The sequence below is a fragment of the Styela clava genome, chromosome 2 (genome assembly GCF_964204865.1).
Source record: "Styela clava chromosome 2, kaStyClav1.hap1.2, whole genome shotgun sequence".
Taxonomy (NCBI): Eukaryota; Metazoa; Chordata; class Ascidiacea; order Stolidobranchia; family Styelidae; genus Styela; species Styela clava.
The window spans coordinates 30,941,433-30,963,955 of NC_135251.1; the positions used below are offsets into that span (position 1 = coordinate 30,941,433).

General features: G+C 33.0%; 1 protein-coding gene across 2 annotated transcripts; it reads right to left on the reverse strand.

Annotated features, from left to right (window-relative positions):
• Window positions 1-1,440: 1,440 nt before the first annotated feature.
• On the reverse strand, window positions 1,441-19,503 carry LOC120335648 (hypoxia up-regulated protein 1-like). Of its 2 annotated transcripts, XM_039403208.2 has the most exons (27): window positions 19,376-19,503; window positions 19,072-19,165; window positions 18,599-18,677; window positions 18,230-18,375; window positions 17,718-17,809; window positions 16,660-16,788; window positions 15,862-15,966; window positions 15,080-15,201; window positions 14,387-14,512; window positions 13,577-13,711; window positions 12,919-13,001; window positions 12,609-12,741; window positions 11,894-12,012; window positions 11,690-11,758; window positions 10,037-10,184; window positions 9,070-9,148; window positions 8,664-8,729; window positions 6,220-6,477; window positions 5,877-5,997; window positions 5,441-5,543; window positions 5,194-5,301; window positions 4,678-4,770; window positions 4,150-4,275; window positions 3,933-4,040; window positions 3,403-3,484; window positions 2,866-3,135; window positions 1,441-2,476 (listed from the first exon to the last, which is right to left on the reverse strand). In XM_039403208.2, the coding sequence occupies exons 1-27, from the start codon at window positions 19,434-19,436 to the stop codon at window positions 2,433-2,435; spliced, it is 3,099 nt and encodes a 1,032-aa protein (XP_039259142.2). In that variant the 5' UTR covers window positions 19,437-19,503; the 3' UTR covers window positions 1,441-2,432. The 2 variants fall into 2 exon arrangements, with proteins under 2 accessions (XP_039259142.2, XP_039259143.2); XM_039403209.2 differs by lacking the exon at window positions 8,664-8,729.
• Between the last annotated feature and the right edge of the window lie 3,020 nt (window positions 19,504-22,523).

Sequence of the window (22,523 nt, forward strand, 5' to 3'; positions counted from 1 at the left end):
GTCTTATTTTCGGGGAAACACGGTACGAATTAATAGAAGTTAAAAAATCACAAAATTAAAGACATGACGTCAATACTTTGTATTTTGCAATTTGCTTATGAAATATATATATTAATATTGAAATATATTTGGCGGACCGGCACCGGCGGTTGAGAACCACTGGCATAAACTACACATTACCGATCACAAAATTGAGTTTTATTTAAAAACGGCATTTTTTCGTGCAAGTGCGCGATGTTTTTTTTTCTGATAATTTGGCGCCGCACGAACAAAAAATTGAAAACCGCCGCCGTAATTCATCACGCATTATTTGCATCTAGATATAATGTGCAAAACGAACCCATTATACCTCATATCCACCTATTCGAATTAGTGTTCCAAAGTAGGAAGATTAACAAACAGATCTCTGACGTATGCTTAACCTACGAATGGTCTAAGGCGGGGATGTGCAACCTCTTTCGCAGGCGGGCCAAATATCATCAACTGGGTAAAACCGCGAGCCGCACCTTCATACAACATAGGCTTTCTATTAGTTGCAGGCACAAAATAGTGTCTTTTTGTTACTGATCTCATGTCGTCATCATTAGGGTCCTTGCAGAAAACGCATAAATTCCTTAAAACTGTAATTCAAATATATTGTCACACCCAATTTAAATGAATTCAGTAAGAAATTTGCTACTGGGTTATTTTCCCATCTATCTTTATCCAAATTTGATTAAATGGAAGTGCTAGCAATTCGATATGACGCCCATTTTAGAAAAAAAATATGTAACCGAAAAGTGCCATATTTGAAGCCATGACTTTTTACAAATGTGGAAAGTTATTTTAGTTGAGATGTTTTAATACGCCAAGATTCATTTCCAAATACTTTGCTGTCAAATCCCATTCTAGATTAGATTTAAACAATAGGCTGGAACCAAAACTCATTAAGCTTTTGTATCTCTTAATATTAAATTTTTTTCAAACTGCTTTCCAGTTGCCTAATCTTCAATTGCCTGTTCTTACAAATTCATTAGCTCCGCATTTTCCTTTCAATTCGCTGCTCGGAAAATGACTTTTTTGTGATTCGCGTTGTTCGCTTCGCTGTTAGGACCATAGGCATAGGTAACAAATCAGACTCGAATACATAAGCTTTGCACACCCCTGGTCTAAGGAATCAGCACAAGCAGTTTCGGGCCCGATTTTAATAAGCTATTGGACGCGTTCAGTAAGCTACATCAGTCCCAATAATCATCGAGTCACTTTGTACATTAGATTTTGGTGTACATTAAATGTTATGCTAATTTTTGTGGATAAAGTTTTATTCAGTATTCATTTTGAGCCTCCGGACCAGTAATCAAGTCTATTATCTGGAATCGGCCCACTCAAAAACGTAATTGTCCACCCCTGCTCTAAACCCTACGGGAGGGCAACCACCTTTAACAACGAACACTGAATACATAAGGAAAAAAAATCTTTTTTTCTTCATTGAACTAAACATACATCCAAAAGAGCACAATGCAATAATTTAATATCTTTATGGTTTTCACAGTCAGTTTAAAGCACTCATCCAGGTGAACCACTATATTGGAGGAACCGAATACAGGGTCATGATCGACTATCATGCTGTTTACAATCTCAATCTTTTCGAAATGAAACAGACAATTTGAGGGTAAGAGTAATATCAACATCATTCTTTCTCAGATATCCAGAAATTATAAATTGTCAAACCTCGTCGACTATTTAATGAACTTGGCCTAAAGAATCCTTAGCTTTCAGATTTAAAGATCATATTTAAAATGTGATTAATATTGTAACTGAATAGAAAATCAACAATCCGTCAATGTTAAGAAGTTATGACAACCATATTCTAACCTAAATGCAGTAACTGAAATGAAAACACAATTCTCATGCATGCCATGCATCAGACAATTTTCAAATAAAAATATGGGATCAACAATTTTGCTTAATTGTACTAAACTATAACAGTGATAATGTAACATTTATCTGGACTGAGAATATAAATATTGAAGGCTATTAATGGCACCGAAAAAAACCCACGATAAATCTCCAGTTCTTCCAAAACATGATCGAATTATAAAAAGTTTGGAATATTTAATCAGTATTGTAAGGGATAGATCGGTTGGTAAACCAGTTTGACAAAAGGTCAAAGAAAATTGTTCAAATTGGTATTTTGATGAACTTTTATAAATTAAGAAACTTATTAACAAATAGTAAATGATTGAAAGTGACAAACAACAGCTGGCAAATCAGGGAATTTTTTCCCCCTCTATGTTAATTTTATGATAAATTAAATATAGGTGATGGTCTGATTGTGTGACGATAGCATTTTATTTGGAAATGTGCAAGTTTATGCATTTTTGTAGCAAATAGAAAAGAGGCAGAAAAATTGTCTATTCATATTAAGTTGTTGGAAGTTCATATTCAATTTGTTATAATTCTTCCTTTTTCATTTCCCTTTCATTTGTTGTTGTTTCTGAAACAACAGGCAAAGATTTACGAGATATTTATTTTGTTTTTCAATTGTGAAGGTAACTCATTCTCATTATGCAGAATAGGTATAGACAGAGGAGTACAGGATTTTTTGAATTTCTCACACAATGAAGTATTTCCTACCACCAAGTACCATATTTATTTCAATATATACAATAAAGACAGCAGAAAACCTAAGGCTGAATACATTTGCTGATATAATCAATTCAATGTTTACTATTTGCATGGAATATTGTCTCCCTCATGCCAGGTAAATCAATAAATACTTATGGTCAAAAACTAAAGATCACAGAGTTACCCAACAATCAATTAGGTCATGACAAGCAATGTTTGTAATAACTGGTTCCAATGTTCCAAATTACAATTCCTCACCATGGGTTTCTGTTGATTTTGGGGTTGATTTTGAAGCATCCTCATTAGGTGGAATTTCCAGCTGGGGTTCATCAATATTTTCTTTTTCTTTAGTTACCTCTTCTTGTTCTTTCAAAGGTTTATCTTTCTCATTCTCTAATACTTTTTCGCTAGTCTGTTTTTGTTCTTCTTCAGTCTCAGATTTCTCATCTGTTTTTGTTTCATTACTGGATTTCTTGACATCTTCACTATCGATAGTTGAATCAGTTGTGTTTGCGTTTTTATCTGCTCCTGTAGGTTATATAAAACAAGCTGGAAGTTGTATATGCAACCATACTATATATTGACCCCATTAGTGGTCTTCAATCTCAACAATGTAATTTGCTTCTTTTATTTTATGTGAACTTAGTCAAAGAATATTCAATCAACTACATTTAACAACAAAACAATATATGTTCTATATTATTTAATATAATTAATCTTCCTGAAAATTCCAGACAATCTCATCGAGCAGTTTTTTTATATATCAATTCACCAATACTACTGATAAACACAAACCTGCTTTTGTTGAATTTGTTTTTGTTTCCTCAGTTTTCTTCTTCGGTTTTGCAGTTCTAGCTTTATTGAGAAGATATTGAACCTGATGTGAAACACAACAAAAAATAAAATGGCGTTGAGAACAATATTTTAACGACAACAAATCAGTATATGACATATTATTGTTTCATTGGTTTCTTTACCCAAAATAATAAACTTGTCATTAAAAAATAGTTCGTGATTTACCACCACTTGGTCAAGTTACATGTTGCTGTTTTGCAATAATACACCCCTTTTAAGAAGTTGACTTATTTATCGACTGAAATGTTTATTCCTTTGTGTAGTAATAAAATCAACTTGTATGAAAGTGTCATGATTCAGGCACATGTTTCACTGATGCTGAACTACAGCTTCCACATCTAGGATGAAATGGAACTGCTGCTTAACCACCTCTGCCAAGTTCAAACTAGAGTTATAAATAATTGATCCAAAACTATAGTGAAGCATTGACTTCTGCAAGTCATACACCAAAATATACTTGCTTTACCAACCTCTCGATTCAATTCTCCCATTTTGGATTTCAAATCGTCAGGTTTCATGATATTCTCTTTTGATGGGTCCAATGCATTCTGTAGGGCCAGAGTTTCATTCTTCCATGTCTGACATAGGAATTAAGAAAGTGAAAACACAAATAATTACTGGTCTTGATGAACAGATGACCCAGTGCCAAGCGAGATTAAATTATTAAGCGATAACATGCATACTCACAATGGTGTCATTTAATGTCTTCTTAATTAATTTAATTTCGACCTCTGTATATATCTGATCATCTTCTGGTAATGCATCAATAGCAGACACAAAATGAGTTGTGTAGTTGAACATTGTTTCCATATCCTTGACAAGATAAGAAGATGTAAATAACAATAGATTCCAATACAAAACTTTAATACAAAAGTTGGATTTCCAAACCATTACCAAAAAGTATGTTTTAAACATGGGTGAACCCGTTTCTTACTATTCAACCCAATAACAACTAACTTGCAAAATGGCAATGTAGAAATAGAAGCAAAACTATGGCAAAAAGGGACTTGATAATTAATACCAGAAGTTTATTAGGTTGCACAGTCATGTGTCAAATTAATAATCAATGTCTTGAAGAAGAATTCCTAACTCATCCTAGTGAAACAGCTCACTTAAATATATTAAAATTAAAATCCACAAGTTCTTAATAAAATAATAAACAGGAGCCAAAATAACAATAATACAACAAATTTCTGCATAACACAAGATATAAACCTTCAACAATGAAGGAAATTCTTCTCTTTCCTTTACTCTTAACAACCACGGCCTAGCCAATTGTCGAAGCTCCTTCAATTTTTCTTTGTATACCTAAATATATGAAACATCCTAAGATGATTTGTAAATAAACACATTCATGATACAAGCATCTCTGTACACAGCATAGTGCATATCACACAAAGTGCATTGTTTACATACGTACAAAAACAGCTAGAGTTATTGAATTATTAGTTAAACTTTGATTGTAGCAGCAATGAATAATGATGCTGTCTTCTCGCTACTGAATGGTAATTTTCATTCTAAATATTAAAGTGACAGTGTCTATTTTTGCCCAAAGTTCTTCGTAGTTTTTCCCTGGGTTGAAAATGTTAATGGGCTACCGCGTTCTTTTGTAATGAAAATGGGCCATAAAAAAAGGTTGAAGCCTCAGCGTTAGTACGATGTCCTGAGACTCCTGACATTACGAACATCCATGTGATAAACTCATTATATTTATGTTCATAGAAATCTAACCTCGGGAGCAACATCTCCTTCCAAATCAAACAGCCAATCAGAAGCTTCAGTGAGTGCTTTTGTTATTTCTTCCTGCTCCGTTGATGTTAATGCTTTCTCGTATTGTTCCTAAACATGAAAAAAATGATCCATTTAATCTTGAATTGCTTATTTTCATATTTATCCTGAAAAAGAGAAATAATGATAAGGCTTAATTTGAAAATGGTGCTCCCATGTATCCTACATAAAACAATATTCTACAATTCACCTGATACAACTTATCTCTTTTATCATAGATATACGATTCTAAACCATTCATAGCTTCTTCTCTTGCAGCTTTCAGAGCATCAGTCGCTGACAATTCATTCAATCTGAATAAAATTAAGAAATTCCATTTCCTGTTAAACCTTACATCACTGTTAGTTTTAACCAGGTCCTATTTATATTTTACTGCAAAGGACATCATGAAAGCATTCAATATGTTTATTAGTTTTTATTAAATTTTTAATGTATGTGCTCAGTACTATGATATGAACCAATGATAAAACTGAGGAAATCCGATCAGTTTGCCTTTTGAAACGCTCAAAAATACCAAATTCTCAACTACTAGTTTTATCATTTTATATGAAGAAAAAATTACAACATATTTTGAACAAACACATCTCTCGTCAAAGCTCAATGTTTTGCATCAGTACTTAACCTACTTTTCCTTAGATGCATCAAAAACATCTGATGAATGACCTTTGAAATCATTTCTTGAAATAGTTTTTTCAACAGGAGCAGATATTTTCACTTTTTTAACTTTTTTTGAAGTTTCAGTTCCATCTGAAAACAATAGAAAAATTCCTTCATGAGAAAATTCGATATGCAGACAAAATCAGGTTCTATTCAAGATTTTCCCTCATTTATAGTCGCATTAATCCATATTCTGTTCACATCCATATTCTAACTGTTGAAGCTAGGGGTTTGTTTTCCATCAAAATCTTATCAATTAGCTTGAATTTATATAATTTTTGCTAAATTCAAGAAAATATATATTCAACTGACTTTTCGTTGTATTGGATGCTTTCTCTTCGGTGGTATTTTCAAATGTCGATTTTGCTTCCTCAGTTTCTTTTTTTTTCATTTCTTCACTTTCAGATTTATCGTTAGACTCCTTTGAATTTTTGTCATCTGATTCTTTTGTATCTGTTTTACCATCTTCATTAGCAAATTCACCTTTGCTGGACGGATCATTAGTTTCAGTTGTTTTTTCCTCATTCTTTTCCTGTTCCTTGCTTTCTTTTTTATCTTCATCACCAGTTTCTGGAATAAAATGAATTTAATATATTATTCTGTGGGAAAAATACAGAAACCTCAAAATCCTATTCATATAGTATTGTGTTGTGGTATTGTGTTATAATAATTCATAACTACGGTAGTTCTTATATTAGAACTTATATCGTTCGATTATAAGAAGACCAGAAAAATAACAAACTGTGCTTCGATGCATTTATTGAGTGCACAAATAGGTATGTTATGAGTTGATCCATATATTAATACAAAATGTTTTTCGTGTTTGGCCACATATTTATTATGGATATTTATTATATCCAGGAGGGACTGATTGTCATCTACACAAAAGGCAAACAAACAGTGATGAAATGTTGAACAGTCCTTGGTGAGATTTCAAGAAGTAATAATCATGCTACACACTACTGAACCAAATATTTGCATGCAGGGATGGCCAATACCGAATAGTTCACTATTTTGAATGCATTCGAAATTATTATTTTCGAATATGAAATTTCGAATACTGCGAAAATAAATTCAAGTAAAATAAGCTTATCTTGGTGTACGTCAGTATTTGTATACAATAAACAATGGAATTGCCGTTACCCACAAGCTGGCTACCAGAAAATTTATACCCGCCGATTGCCGTGATATTTTATAGTACTATGCCCTTTTTAGGTACAAGAGTGCGAATCAAAATTAATTATAATCGGACAGTTTACCATACATTTTATGTCCACAGATTGCCGTAGTATTTTCATAAAAGTAATCCTTTCATTTGTAAATTCATAGGCTACGTTGAACCCAATTAAAGTAATACCGCAAGACATTTTAAATTCTGGTATCAGTCTTCGCTTTATTGAATAAGTCAATACTCTTAACAATCATTATCAAAACTATTTGCCGAAAGTGGGTGCGAGTAAAAATTATTTTTTTGTGAGTACAAAAATATAAATTAATTATATTCCGGCATTTTACCACACATATATCCACAGATTGTCGCAATATTAAGTTGTAATGCGTTTGTTTTTGGTAAGTACCAAACTAGGAATCAAAAAATAATTATAATCAGGCAGTTACCACACATTTTATGTCCACAGATTGCCGCCGTATCTTAGAGTAGTTATGCATTAATTTCTTCGTAAGGTCGACGTGACTATGAGTTACGTTAAACACAATTAAATTAATACGGTAAGGCATTTTAAATGCTGTTATCGGCCATGAATTCGAATAATTTGTCGCAACAGAAAATCATCCTAGCTAAAAGTTCATACTTTTAACTATCATTATCAAAAGTAGTTTCCTAAATGTGGGAAATAGTATAAATTATTTTTCCGCGAGTACGAAAATACAAATCAAAAATTAATTGTAATCGGGCAGTTTACCGCACATTTTATGTTCACAGATTGCCATGGATTTTAGAGTTGTAATATTATTTATTTTTCGTAAGTACGGAAATAGGAATAAAAAATTAATTGTAAATGGGGCAGTTTACCACACTATTGAATAGTAATACTTTTATTTTTTCGTTAGTTGACGCAACCATGAGTTACATTAATTGAACAAAATTAAATTAATATGGTAAGGCATTTTAAATGCTGTTATTGTTCACAAATTTGAATATTTTGTCGCAACGGAAAATCACCATAGTAAAAAGTTGGTACTTTTTGACTATCATTATCAAAATTATTTGCCAAAAAGCGGGAAAAAGTGTAAATGATTTTTCCTAATAAATCAACTCGATTTTTCCAACCTGCGACAATTTATTGGGTGTCGTAATTTGTAACAAAGCGCACGACTTTATTTAACTTATTTAATATCTGATTTACTAGTACCGGTAATGGATTTATGTGAGACTCGTGACCTAATACAAATGAATGCGTGAATTAGAAGCCTTGCAAGGGAATGGCAATAGTGCCAATCTCACAACCGTGCAAATGTGTTGCAACAATAAGAGGCGCATGCTCGCACAGAAGATAGCAAACAATCAAAGCACCGATACTATTTCACCGTCATTACAAAACGTGACAAAGCGCGGAAAATCGTTTGAAGATTTCTCTTTAAAACGAAACGAAAGTGGCTATTATTCGGAATTATTCGAAAATCAGCCGAAAAGGTATTCGAATACTTTGATATTCGAATAACTTCGAATATTCGATTCGTTTTGGACAACCCTGTTTGCATGCATCTATATATTAACATTACTAATTAGTTAGTACCTTCTTTGTCTGTGGGTGAACCTTCTGCATCACCACCAAAAAGGCTTGAAAAGCTGTCCTTCAATTCTAAATAATGACCATGCTGTTTTTACTTATTATGTTGACAATACTACCATGGATTAATCATCAAGTAATAATCCTAAAGTTCTTCATACCAGTCAGTGCCAGGTTGGATTAAATCGACTATTTTGATTATACTCATTAAGTTGGATTTGAAGAGACTAGATTGCAATCAGCAAATCCTAATTCAAATAGGTTTCTTACAGTGGCATATTTTAATAATTGAACACTTGGTGAACACGCTAGATGCCTATTAGCAACATCTACACACAGCTAAAAGAACCAAATAAACCCCAACTACAAACCAAAATCAAACTACAAGAAATCAAAACAATGCAATGCATACTTTGAAAAGCTGAGGCATCTTCTTCAGTGGTGTTATCGACTTCTGCTGATGTTGTATTAGATTCATACAAAGACTCAACCTGTAAATTATGATTTTGCTGATAAATAAAAGAGTTCAACTATGCATATAAAGAAAATGATTAACCTGATAGTGATAACTCAATCACTCGATAGTAATGAAGAGTTACATACAGCTGAGTCCTATGACAAATGAATTGCCTTACTATTTGTTGTCAATGCCAATGTGTCCTGGATTCTATAATCAATGACCGGACTTTAACTACTATATTGTGCAAAGAAAGATAAATAGAAGAATGGGAAATCAAATGAGTTTCAAAACAAGATGGAGCTCAATGCAAAAAATACAGCAAGAGTAAGCAGAATTGACAGGCATTTCAAGAAAAAACATTCTGCCAAAATATTTTAAATTACGTTCAGGGAGCAGAATGGCTAACATTGATTTAAATAAAGGAGAAAATGCAGGAAAGCTTGATTAGGTTTATCACAAGTTAAATTTTTTTTTCCAAATCACAAGACAATGATGATTTAACCTCCAAGCTCTGTTACTCGTTCCAGATTTCGCAGTTAGGCATGATTCACATCATAACCCCCAAACAAAAACCCAATGGGGGATTAGTTTATGCATGCGTGGTTGATTCCACTCCTTTATTTAATAGAGAAGTGTTGATATAAGCAGCCCCAGTAATATGGGGGGTCATTTTCAAACGCCTATGAGATGGATATTTTTGAAGTTCCAAAGATCTTCAACACAGCCTCAAATGTTTTTTCCTAAATCTAATGGATTTTTATGGCAAAAAGTGATGAGAAAATTAACATTAAGATTTGCTACTTAATCTTTTGGTCAATCCTAGTGAACTGCAGACTCGCGATTCTGCTTATGTTAGTTAGGAAAAACTATGTCCCAATTAATAATTTTCCACCATCAAATCTTAACACTAATTAACCACCTCTTCCAAATTCAAGATTCCATTTTCATCCATTCTGAAATGAGCTTTGACACCTTTTGATTCAGTTGCATTATTTCCACCATATAACTCATGAGCTGCTCGCACACCTTCCAATTTGACTGATGAAATATTTTTTGTTCCAAACAATCTAAAATAAATGGAGATACATAGATTCGGAACTATCAATGCACAAGAAGAAATTTTTCCTAATAGAACACAACAAACTGAAATAAATATCAGACAGACTTGTTTGTGACACATACTTGATAAATTTATTAAATAAAACAAAATGAATGGCAGTCATCATTTTCGCTCTTACAGATAAAAGCCTAAAACAAGTGCATAAACCACACCATCCTATACATTGTAAAACAGGCGTTTACAAACTGAACAGTTTCTATGGTTTCTCAGATGGCAGTTAAGATTATGATGGAAATTTTTAATGCAAAATTTCTATTCTCTACTTGAAACTAATAACAGCATCGTTTTACAGTCAGTACATCAGGCGGTTTCACGATCAAGACTATAATATTCTGTGCATTATCACCTTATCTTATCTATTATAATAATGACGCACATCTCAGTGATAATTGAGATATGTATAATACGCTGTACCTTGAGATTTGTTTATGCTGATTATTGACAAGCAATGGCGCAAGGTTCGGAATAGAGTGATGAACAAATTACTTGAAACGCATTGTTTTTTAACCAAGAATTGCTAACTGTGGCAGCCTCAAAAAATATATCTTTAAAATTTATCACAGAAAGATATTTATTCTTCGACCGATGAAAACCCTCGACAACAATTGTATCTGCTGACCTGATTGTAAACCAACAAGAGAGAGTGTGTATAATTTTCTCGCTATAAAACACACACAGAACAAAGTTAACTGTCGCTGAAAAGTGATTGCTACCAATTTTGCGCTCAAATGGAGAAAAGTGTTATGTGCTCATTTATAGACTTTTCAAACTCCAGACACAATCATTCATTAATATATAAATCTCAGCACATTGAAATGAAAAGTTGATTTCATTAACATTGAATTGCGACAAGTAGGAGTTTTATATTTCATACACACTTAATCGATACCACATGTGAGCTCGATTTTGTGCATATAAAAGATTATGATGCCACTGCAAATCTAATATCCTCGAGTAGTACTTTTCTCTCAAAATTAATTTCATCTCTTGCACATTGAAATGCGTGCACATAAGATACAATTTCCTAGGAGATGAATTAATATGTCATTAACACATGTGAAATTAATTTGGGAATCACTTGTATACATCATCCGTTTGTTTTCTATATTCATGTCTCATGTTGCGATACTAACAATTCTATTCTGTTCTTGTCTATTTCACAACATTTATGTTTGTGATATAATAATTGGAATAATATGGCAGCGTACATGCCCCACTGGAATTTATTCAATGGCATTTCACTGTTAACGTCGCACAATTTTTAGTTCTTCAACCGCATGATGGTGCCATGCATTGCCCTTTTGGCATGCTGATTTAATTCCAGCATAATCACCGGGTTCAAAAAAATGCCCCACAGGAGAAAGGTCGAGAATTTTTTCACGCAATGTATATAAATATATAGTGTAATGAGGAACAAGTATGCTCTTTCTATCATCGCTCTATAAAACTTACTTTGATTGTTCCTCCGATAAAAATTTTAAATCTCCATAATTAACATCAAATCCAAAGTCAGAATAGAACCTGTTGACAACAATAGGTAAGGATATGTATTTCAGTAAGATAACTTTATTTTATTTTTATTTACAGAGGAAATTGAACTTGTATCAACGATGGTGACACCTTGCCTAGTACTAGTAGACTGAAGATCTGTTTTACCTGTTGAATGTAATGACTTTTCTTTGAGGATATGGATTATTTCTTTGAAACAATGTCTTTCGAACATGTTTGGTTGTCTCTGAACCATCTTCAAGAGTTGTTGTTCTGTCAAATTCAATCTGGAACAAAACAATATGGTTGATGCATCAGGAGTTCAATAAATTGGGATTCAAAGATAAATAATCTTTTGAAACCATAGCGTTTGAATACTTGATTATTGAGAACAAGTTGAAGCACAAACAGTAAAAGAATGTACGGTAATCACTATTTTATTCATCAGCGAATTTTTCAAGTCAAATCAGTTACTTTTTTGTCTCCAAAGCCACAGTTTGAAAAATCAAGATACAACCGCAGTACTTTATTGCCAATAAGAAAAAGTTTATTTTCTGGCCCAAAAACACCCTGAGAACAAACACTATGCCGACATGTATTGATTACCATGAAATGGGTGAATGCCTTGTAAACTCAATAGGTAGCATATAAACTCAAATATTGTGAAATGACACATCCTCATTAATTACCCTAATTGAGATTGAGAAGTTCACGATAAACTAAATCATTTTTGCTGTTTTGCACATAGTTCAACTATATCTTGGAACAGTAGAGAAACTTCACCTCAAAATTAGTCCCCACTCAACAAGCATAAAAATAAAACCTTTATATTTCATCACATTGGACAATTTGTAATTCTCTTGAACGATAATAGACAACTTACATCAATAGGATATATAGATCCAGATTTTATATGAAATGTTTTGACACGGAAACCATTTGATCGAGCCGCAGCTTCATAAGATGCCCCCAAAGCTGGTGCTTCATCTGTATTCAGACTTTTTCCAAGAGATTCTCTGAAAAATGATGTATTTCATTTTCATATTTAGCTACAAAAAGATAGCTAGTTTAACAAAGCTACTTATCTAACAACCACAAACTCTTTTGACCACTTGATTTACGCAAGATTCAAATAAACAGATAATGTATTGAATGAGGAATGTGATCTAAACTTCATAAAAGCTATAACTTACTTTCCTGTTTCTTTGAGTAAAATCTCTTGAACTTTAGGAACTCTTGTGCCTCCACCAACCAGAACAACTTTACTGATCATATCCTGGAAAACCAATCAAAATATTATTTTCAACAACCTCTAGTATTCAGAGGAAATGCGATTTGTTTCATCATATTATTTTGCAAATGGCCAACCAACCATGTTATATAAAAAAATTGTTAAAGCAGATTTCAGATTTGAATTTATTCCCAGTCGAAGCGGAGCACAAGCGTACTAAAACTAACTATTTTTGATATAATGATACCTGAAGGTTAATATGTCAAGCATCTATACAGGGATGTCCACAACAAATCAAATATTTGAATACATTCAGAGTTGGTTATATTCGGCATTGTAAGTTATTTAAAAAAAATTTAGAATATTTTCTTTCCAAACATTATTATTTGGTGTTATTAAAGTCCACAATAAACACTAGGAAAACATTTTTAACCTGTGAAAATTACCGAACACAAAAATATTCAACCCTATATTTTTTAGTTTTCTAATAAACTTTTAAGTATATATTAGATCAATTCAGAATATGTTCAGAATAGTAAGTTATTCGATTTTCCCTGCTTCTTTATGTTTGAAATTTTATCAAATTATTACCGGAATTTTCGTCCGAACAAAAGACTTACTATTGTAAGACCAGCTGATTTAAGTGCTGTTCTAATTGGTACCGCAACACGGGGCCACATATCGGAACATAAATTCTCAAATTCTTCTCTTGTTACTTTGGAATGAAAATCTTCATCATCAATCAAAGATTCAACCTAAGAAAGAGCCATGGTGTTAATGTTTTTTTAATCTAATAACCCTAACCCTTTCTTTTCGATGGTCCTGAGCAACTTTTGACACACATAGCAAAAATTGTCATATTATGTTTGCCAAAAAGTACATCACGTCATCTTCCAGTCTAGCCTGGTCTTGTGAAGTGCGACTAAACGTGAGATATTGAAGAAGAGACTATGAGCGCTTGTCCTTTCGCATCAGTTTACCATTGCATTCAAGCTGTTTGCCCATCTTTCGAATGTGGGGAACATTTTGTACCTAGTGTCATATCATAACAGGAAGGTGGGAGTAGAGTATGAGCTTATAAGTACGGAGATGTCAAAGCACTGACATTCTGTATGACATAGTGACTCGTCAGGCATTATCTATTTTCTCAAGTTACAATTTATTGAAAAAAATATACCTACTAACATAACTTAACATAAGTAACATTTTGAAGATAAAAATGAGGCCGGCCTTACAAAATCAAGTGAAATACCATAGACGTGTATACCAGTATGCATGTACTGGCAACAGTGCTGCACATTCGAAAAGCATGTGCAGGAAATAACTGAACTGTGGTACATATATAAATTTTGTTCACAAAAATAAATCTCTGAAATTCCAACCTAGGGTTTATTATATGTGTACATAGTTGTTTCAGTGTTATAACATACCCTTGCATGATGTTCAACATTAGCACTCAGAACTTTTTTCAATCTTCCTGCCTCTTTTAAAAGTTTCGCCATTGAACGAAGATTTTTTGTTACATCGCTTTTGGTCTTTTTATTTTTATTAAAAAGCTGTACGATGAAAAATACTTAAATATGGTCAAGTACAAAATCATTCAAAAATATTTTTTGCTTTTGACTGAATGCAGAGTTATTGATAAACCCACTCAAAAATAATACAAAAATACAAATAGCAGCACTGTATTTTTGAAGTTGGTAAATGACCACTGCATAATGCTGGCAGACAGAACAGGTTTCTTTGCAGTTATGGCTGATTGGCTGTTGTATATTTATTAATAACAGATTCACAACATTTATCAAAATGCAGACTCATTATAACGTTTTGTAACTATTTGAAGGGTACTAACAACATTAGGTATACATTCAACATTTTAAAATTGAATCACTTTGAGGGTCACGTTTGTTTTAACATCAAACTGTGGCATTCGTTAGATGTGTATGAACTCTATAAACAGAATAAAGTTGTGCTAAGCCTTGCTAGTTTGGGGGGTAATATCACCCATAGCTGCTATAGACATCTGAATGTGTGCAATGAGATTTACATGGATAGATATTCTACTATTTTTGACTAATTAATTTGTATCACTATAAAGGAATACAAATTATTCTGAAAATTACCTTAACTAAATGTTCTCTTATTCGAAATTCCATATCAAAAGATCCTAGAGTTCTGTCAAATCCAACACCTTTTACAGCCAGTTGTGGATCAGCAATTCCATTCACTTTAACCACCTGATATGCTGAATTGGAACAAACAAACAAATCTAACAATTGTTAGATTGCAAATTAGATAATACAGCAGTAACTGCTTATTCAATACTGTGGAAAAGCCCGATATAATAATTTTGTAAATCTTTTAAAAACATCTGCCAACAATTTGGTATCTGCCATCATATAATTGAAGATTACAGAAAAATCATATGATGTTCAAAGTAGAAAAACTCGAAATTGAATGGTTAATTTTTATTGAAGATGTTAATGAAAAAAAAATCATTCATGATCTGATTATTACGTTTTTTTTAAGTCATGTGTAGAAAAGAAATCTGAAAGCTTACGTCCGTCTCTTAATTAACAAATATATTTGTAAAAAAAGGAGCTATATCTAGGTTTCATTTCCTGCTATGCCATTTTTATTTGAGGTAATTATACACTTTAATCTTTCATCCATGATGCAAAAAATAATGTCAACATAATAAGAATGCTACTTTTTTATGCTATATCATCATAATATTGACTGTATATAAACATGTCTGGAAAAGCATATTTTGGTTCAGATATTTTTACTAAAACACTTCATATTCTCAATTTTGATTATTTAATATGTTTTGACGAACAATCTTTTTGGATCGATGCATGTACAACAACCCTCAGCCCCCGGCGCTAAAGAATGAAAATCTTACAAACAATAGTAGCAGTGGTGCTAGTAGCTCCCATGTCATAGAACATTACATAAGATGCGGTGGCATTGATGTTATTTCTCCTGAAAACTCCATAATTCAATGCACCTGGAACAAAAGATTGAAATTATTGAGAGTAGGAGACAGCATGAAAGAACAAAAAAAAAAGAAAAAAAAATCAATAGCCTATATTTTATAAAACTGTTTTTAAATCTGGCTCAAGATTGATATTGGGTACATACTTTAAAATGATTATCCTAAAAAGGCAACTAATTTACAAACAGGTTTCCAAGTAATAAACAGCCAGTTTATTGATCCATCAGTTCAAGTCAAATGATCATTCAGCTAACGGTGTCTCAAAATTGTCATGTCCCACTTGTGCAACGTCTTGGTCCCTCTTGTCCCATGTTTCCCACCCATGTGAACCTATTGTCCTTTGAAGAGTGGGGCACAACATTTTTTATAGACACCCCTCAGCTATAATACACTTTGCGTCAAGTAGCACATGCTAAGAATGTGGGCATTATTTATGTGGATAGCATGGTAGTTCATACATTCCATTTTACAAAAAAGGAATGGAAACTTGTTGTAACACACTTGTATCTCACAATGTGACGGCACAAAATGACAATGAGTTTAATTATATGATTTCCTGAAAAATATTTTGAATTCGTTCAACCCAGAACTAACTGACAGAAACAACTTTTATCTGCAATGAAATATCAAACAATTGAAATGGGAAATGATGAAACTCTTATGATTTCAAAGTGTAAACTTATTTACCTACAGAATGCTACTTACTTGCAGTATTATCATCCATTAATTGAGGTCCTGGTAACCCAGCAAGTTTTGCTGCATAAAGCACCATCATGCGTTCAGCTTGATTAAAATATGACGGCACTGTGATCATACACGAATCAACTGCTTGCTCTGTGTAAAAAATAAGGTATATTTGACTAGCTTGGTTTTATATGGTTGAATGTAATCTTTAATATTAAAGGGAATGGATGTTACTATTTATAAAAAATGGACCAGTGATACATCGGTAGTCAACCAAAAAATTTTCGACAAAAGCGCCGCTGTACTCAAACGAAAATTCGATGCTCGAACAACCGAGCGCAACGCCGAGTCAAATGATGTCACCATTTACCAAGAGCGATGCTCAAATATAAGGACACAAAGTTCAAAACGACGCAGTACAGGTATGCAATCTGTCACAGTAGACTACCAGTACAGCACTCTTCACAACTAACGTAGAAGCGCAACTGCCACAAAGTGCGCAATTTTAATGAGGTTATCGCACACCAAAAACGAATTCCATAGAGCCCACAGCAATTTAATTTTTTGTTCCTATTTTTATCTTCATTATGTTTAATCTTAATTATGTACATTTGACACATTTACCGGTAAATAATAATCATTGTTGTTTAGGTAGACGTTTTGTTAATATTTTGTAAAGTGCAAGAAAACAAATTAAAATTATTACTATTGTTTTTTATGGCAAAAAACACCAATCCTGAACGAATAATTATGTTCGACTACCAGGGTATCACTGTATACGAAGTGGAGGTCACATTAGTGGGAAGAACTAAATAGTTCATTTTTCCTGAGTCCAGGGGCATGAATGTGAATGTTACGAAGACATCTCGACTGACTAAGAGTCATCTTGACACTTGAACAAAATTTGAACATAACTGAACTTAAACATAATTTTATATTAATAAAATTCAACAACATTCAGAAAGTTTGAATATTTCAATCAGACATGGGATGATATGCATATACATTTGAATTGCAGAAGATAAGTACATGTATATCACAATCACAAACAGTATTTTTGTAGAAACAAAATTTCTCACGAGCAAAGTCTTCTGCTAATGATCTTGAATAATTAAATATCATGGCAACTAATTCTTCAGGTGAATATATAATCTTCTTTTCTTCATCATGCCTAAATAAAATTACAAAAGCATTAGTTGAATTTGGTGTGTTTTAAAATTACCATTTTAGAAAATGTACTGCACTGAATACAAGAGCAATATTCAACACTCCTAATAACTCAAACTCCAAGTTCTATTATGCAGAACACTAATGGCTTTATCATGGCTTGAAATTTTTGTTTAATAAATAAATACTATAATTGCAAAATAAGGGTGATACTTTCGTAACAAATTGGTTGGAATTATTAAAATTTGTGGACTTAAAAAAGTAAAATGAAACTGACGACGATTCTTAGTAATGGTATTGTTCTGATTTGAATTTGATAGGGAAATGGCTGAGAGAAAAAAATTACAATTTGACACAGTAATATTTCAAAGTAGTAATCTTGCGATTCTTGATTCTAATACCCAAATAGAATTTTTCTGCTTACATGAATTGCACATATCCAGTGGAAGGATCTTCAACCAAATCATAATATGGAAATCTTTCTTTATAACGTTGAACAAGTGGATTGTCCATTTTCTTTGCCAGCAAATCAGTAAGGTAAAAATACGTTGATTTTGGAAACCTGACACCCTGCAACAAATTCAATAAAGATAACTTGAGAAATTAGAAATCAAAATAATCCAATTTATAGTACGAGTCGGTTTAGTTGTGGTATAGACAAGAATATTGCTTACAGTACTTCTGATAACTTACATTCGAACTACCATTTGCACATTACAATTTATAAAACCTAGAACTTTTTTTTGCTTCTCATTCTGTCTTCCCCACTCCCAGAAGCTTTCATTAATATTACCTGAGTTACAGCAGGACTCCCAAACAACCTCACACCATCTTTCATTGAAACTGCAACTTCAGTTTTTCGCTTTGTTTCTCTGAAAATTACTAGTATTTTTTACTTTATTGGTTTGTTCTCTATAGAGATTTTATCGACTAGTAAAAATATGAAAGTCTTGAACAATTTTTGCAAATCCTCTGATTGAGAATCTGTTTCATTTCAGAGTTTGTATATAAATCACACTCTATTTGTTCAAGGGCTAGGTGAGATCAATGTATTACTACACAATTAAAAGTAGACAACTAAAGCAAAAATATTTTTATTTGAAAAATACACTTTGAAACAAAGGTAAAAATATACCTATAAAAAACTTTTGCTTTTATACTGTTATAGGAAATACAGAAATAGTGTAATTCAATTGTGTACATTGCATTCTTTTGAATTCTATCCTTCAAATGATTCATTCAAACAAGATAGAATGAGATAAATACTTGTTAAGAACAATTTCCATTGGCACTCCTGGTTTTACAATTGCAATTTTCATCCACTCGCTACTGAGGTCAATAGACATGACAGTGATGGCATCTGATAAAGCAATATTGAAAAGCGAAATGAATTAAAAATGTTTGATTTGCTTAAAATTTCAAGAAATTATTGTGATATCAGGATATATATATATATTGTAAATAATTGAAAAATGAAATAAAGTTGTTTTGCTCATAAAACTGTAGTCTGTAATACATAAAAACATAACCAACATAAAAACTGAAATCCAAACATGTCACCTGTACTCACCAGATATTGGGGTTATTGCCATAAGACATATAGAAATTAAAAAAATCTTCATCTTCATCATTTTTTGAAGATAACTTTTTTATATTATATAATGCATAGACTAAATTTCTGAACTACTGAACTATCTGCAAATACAATGAAGATTTTTCTATTTAACTTATAAACTTAGGACAGTCTTGACAGCATGAAGCCAAGCTTGACTGGTCGGATATCTGGATATGATTACAACATACAGTAATTATGCTATTCCAGTATTCGAATAGACCTGATACAATTTTACCTCCATTCCATTTGTCGTCGGGTGCGGACGTATCTGCTTGAATAGACTAACTAGGGAATGCTACGCGCTGTATGTTTCGGTATTTGTATCGCGTAATATCAACATGAACAAAGCCCATTCATCGGAATTAAAGAAGATTATAGATAAAAGTTTGGATTTGAAGTTAAATGGTGGACAATCTGTTACGGGTATATTGCGAGGTTTCGATCCTTTTATAAATTTAGTTGTGGATGATGGAACAGAGCGCAGAAGAGATGGGACCACTACACCTGTTGGAATGGTGGTCTTTGTGGAAATTCGATATTAATGTTGGAAGCATTAGAACGGATACAACGATTTTGAATTGAACTAATCAAAAACGACAAAAGAACGCGATACCCCAATCCATGATTTGTGCATAGACCAGTAGACTGCTATGGAACATTCAATCTATTTACCGAGCTTTTTGCAATGAAATTGAACTAGGCCTATAGCATCACCATTTTACGTCAGCGATTGTTTTTCATTCCATATTTTTGTAGGAAAAGTACTGTTCGTGTTACACACACACGTCTCCGATTTTAAATTTAATTTAAAGTATTGCCCGATTTTATATCGTGTTTTTGTTTCATTACAGTACAGCACACTATCCAAATTCCAAGAATTTCCCTTCATTTGGCTCAATATAAACGGGGCGCAAACGGGGGCGTCACGTGGAACCACGTCAGATGCTTCATATTGCGCCATGCTTGTCTCAATGATAATCTTAAACTAATCGCGGCTGTCACACGACCAAGTTTGCCGTTTTTTGCTAAATACTCTCGAATGCTACGGGAATATGATGACGTTACTAGATTACGCTTTTTTGTAATATTTTTGTTTATAATATAACTTCATTATACTGTATTATTACCGATATTGAGGGACAACAATGTCCAGACGTCTCCTGAAGGAGGTGTGTCTGATCATCTGTAAAATGGATTTCTCTGAAATGGGACATTGTCACCCGATTTGTATAGTGTGCCGTACTGCATTATGTTTTGGCTGTTTTTAGTGGACGGCACGTATTTGTACGTTTTTAACTTTTTTATTAAGTTAAGCTCGTCCTCCAGGTCCTCTGTATTTTGTTTGTTGTTGTTTTGTCAGAGTGACCAAATAAAATTGATTGATTGAACTCAATCTTTTGGGGTCAAAATGCCACAAAAGAAATATCTAAATTTGATGTGAAAATAAAGGATGTAACATTAACTGTCGAAATACAGATATAATGCCACACTTGCAAACAAATTTTTTTTGTGAAAATACAACTGAATTTAATTTTTTTAAATAAGTTTGACTCGTCAGCTCGCTAACGTTATATCAGTAGACCAGGGGTCACCAACGCGTTGCCCGCGGGCACCAAGTCGCCCGTGAAGATCTTACGATTCGCCCGAAGGTCTGTTCCAAACTAAGTACAGAAGTATAACAACGGCACTTATGAGTAAACTACATCAATTAATTTCTGTCCTGCTATTCTTGTGTAAACCACACTTATATGGAAATCGGGGAGGGCACTATATTAATTATTGTAGCCATCAACCAGATATTTTTATTTGATCTCAGTAATGTGAGGGGTCAATTAACAGTCTTGCAATTATGACATCACACTGATATCACTTACCACGAACCCACAGCGTAGTACGGGCAGAAAAAGCTCACGATTCAAATCATACAGCAATTCTATTTTACGAGACCATTGTTTCGTTCAACCTATCTTTGTGAATCAACATTTTTGACATAAACTGAGGATAGGATGGGATTCGTCTAACGTTACCGTACTTATAACCAGATACCGTACCGGTACGGTAACACAGAACACAAAAAAATAAAGAACACAGATTTCCGTACCCTGGTACTGGCACCGCAGGCAGGTACTGAGGCATGGTTACGAGAAAATCAGGAAAATAAAACTAACGTTAGGTAGGCTACACTGTCAGGACGAAATATGAAAAACGTTCCGCTCCCGGTGAGGACCTGAAGAACACGCTTCGGAACTATAACTCAAGTCCCGCTCGCGACTGATACGTTTCCACGCATTTCCGCGTTTGGTCGATCTGGTTCATTGGACACGTCATGTCTACTAGTGTCTACCATACCAATATTACTCAATTTGATCAATTTTTATATATGATAAAAAGTATATTTAACTGTGAAAAAATTATTGCAACTAGAAAATGTAAACTGTCGAACCACATTAAGAAGTGGAAAGTTATCATGAACTCATTTTCTTAAAGTGCAATTGTGTTTATGTGTTATATCGTGTGGATAAAAAGTGATGTTTTTATTAATAAAAGAAAAAAAAAAAAAAAAAAAAAAAAAAAAAAAAAAAAAAATATTACTTCCTTGTTTTAGACCCACTTATTCCAAAGTGGTTCATATATCCAGTAAATGCCTAATGGATGATTCCCCGATTTCTTTGTTTATATCTGTAACAATAATCAATAAGTATTAAGGCAACGCAACAATTGCAATTTGTACAGTCGCTCATACACTTCCTCCGCTCAGACAGATATTGAAGCATGGTTGTAAACATTGCGTCGTTTTCGTGGTTTTGCGTGTTATTTGTCAGTTTTAGGTCGTGCCCTTACAAAATAGTTGTAAATCAAATAACTCAGCTGTCATTATAACTTTCGAAGGGAAATTAGTTCAGTTGCAATAATCAAAAATTAGTCCCGCAAGCGCTGCAATAAATTAGGGCTAAATTTAACTGTCAGAACCTATATCCAAATGTGGCTAATTAATTTTTTTTTACTAAAAGTAATAAACAGGTGAACCAGTTTGCGAGTGCCAATTCTTCAAAACACTCATACTATGATGAAATTTGGAATGGTAAGGTAAAGGGTTTCTTTT

What these genes read in the sequence shown, in the direction of transcription:
- LOC120335648 (XM_039403208.2), bottom strand. Translation starts at nt 19,436, where the DNA reads ATGATGAAGATGAAGATTTTTTTAATTTCTATATGTCTTATGGCAATA. An exon ending in ATGTTGAACATCATGCAAGG is followed by an intron (nt 13,712 to 14,386) that starts GTATGTTATAAC and finishes GCTCTTTCTTAG; the next exon opens with GTTGAATCTTTGATTGATGA. An exon ending in AAAGAGATAAGTTGTATCAG is followed by an intron (nt 5,302 to 5,440) that starts GTGAATTGTAGA and finishes TTTCATGTTTAG; the next exon opens with GAACAATACGAGAAAGCATT.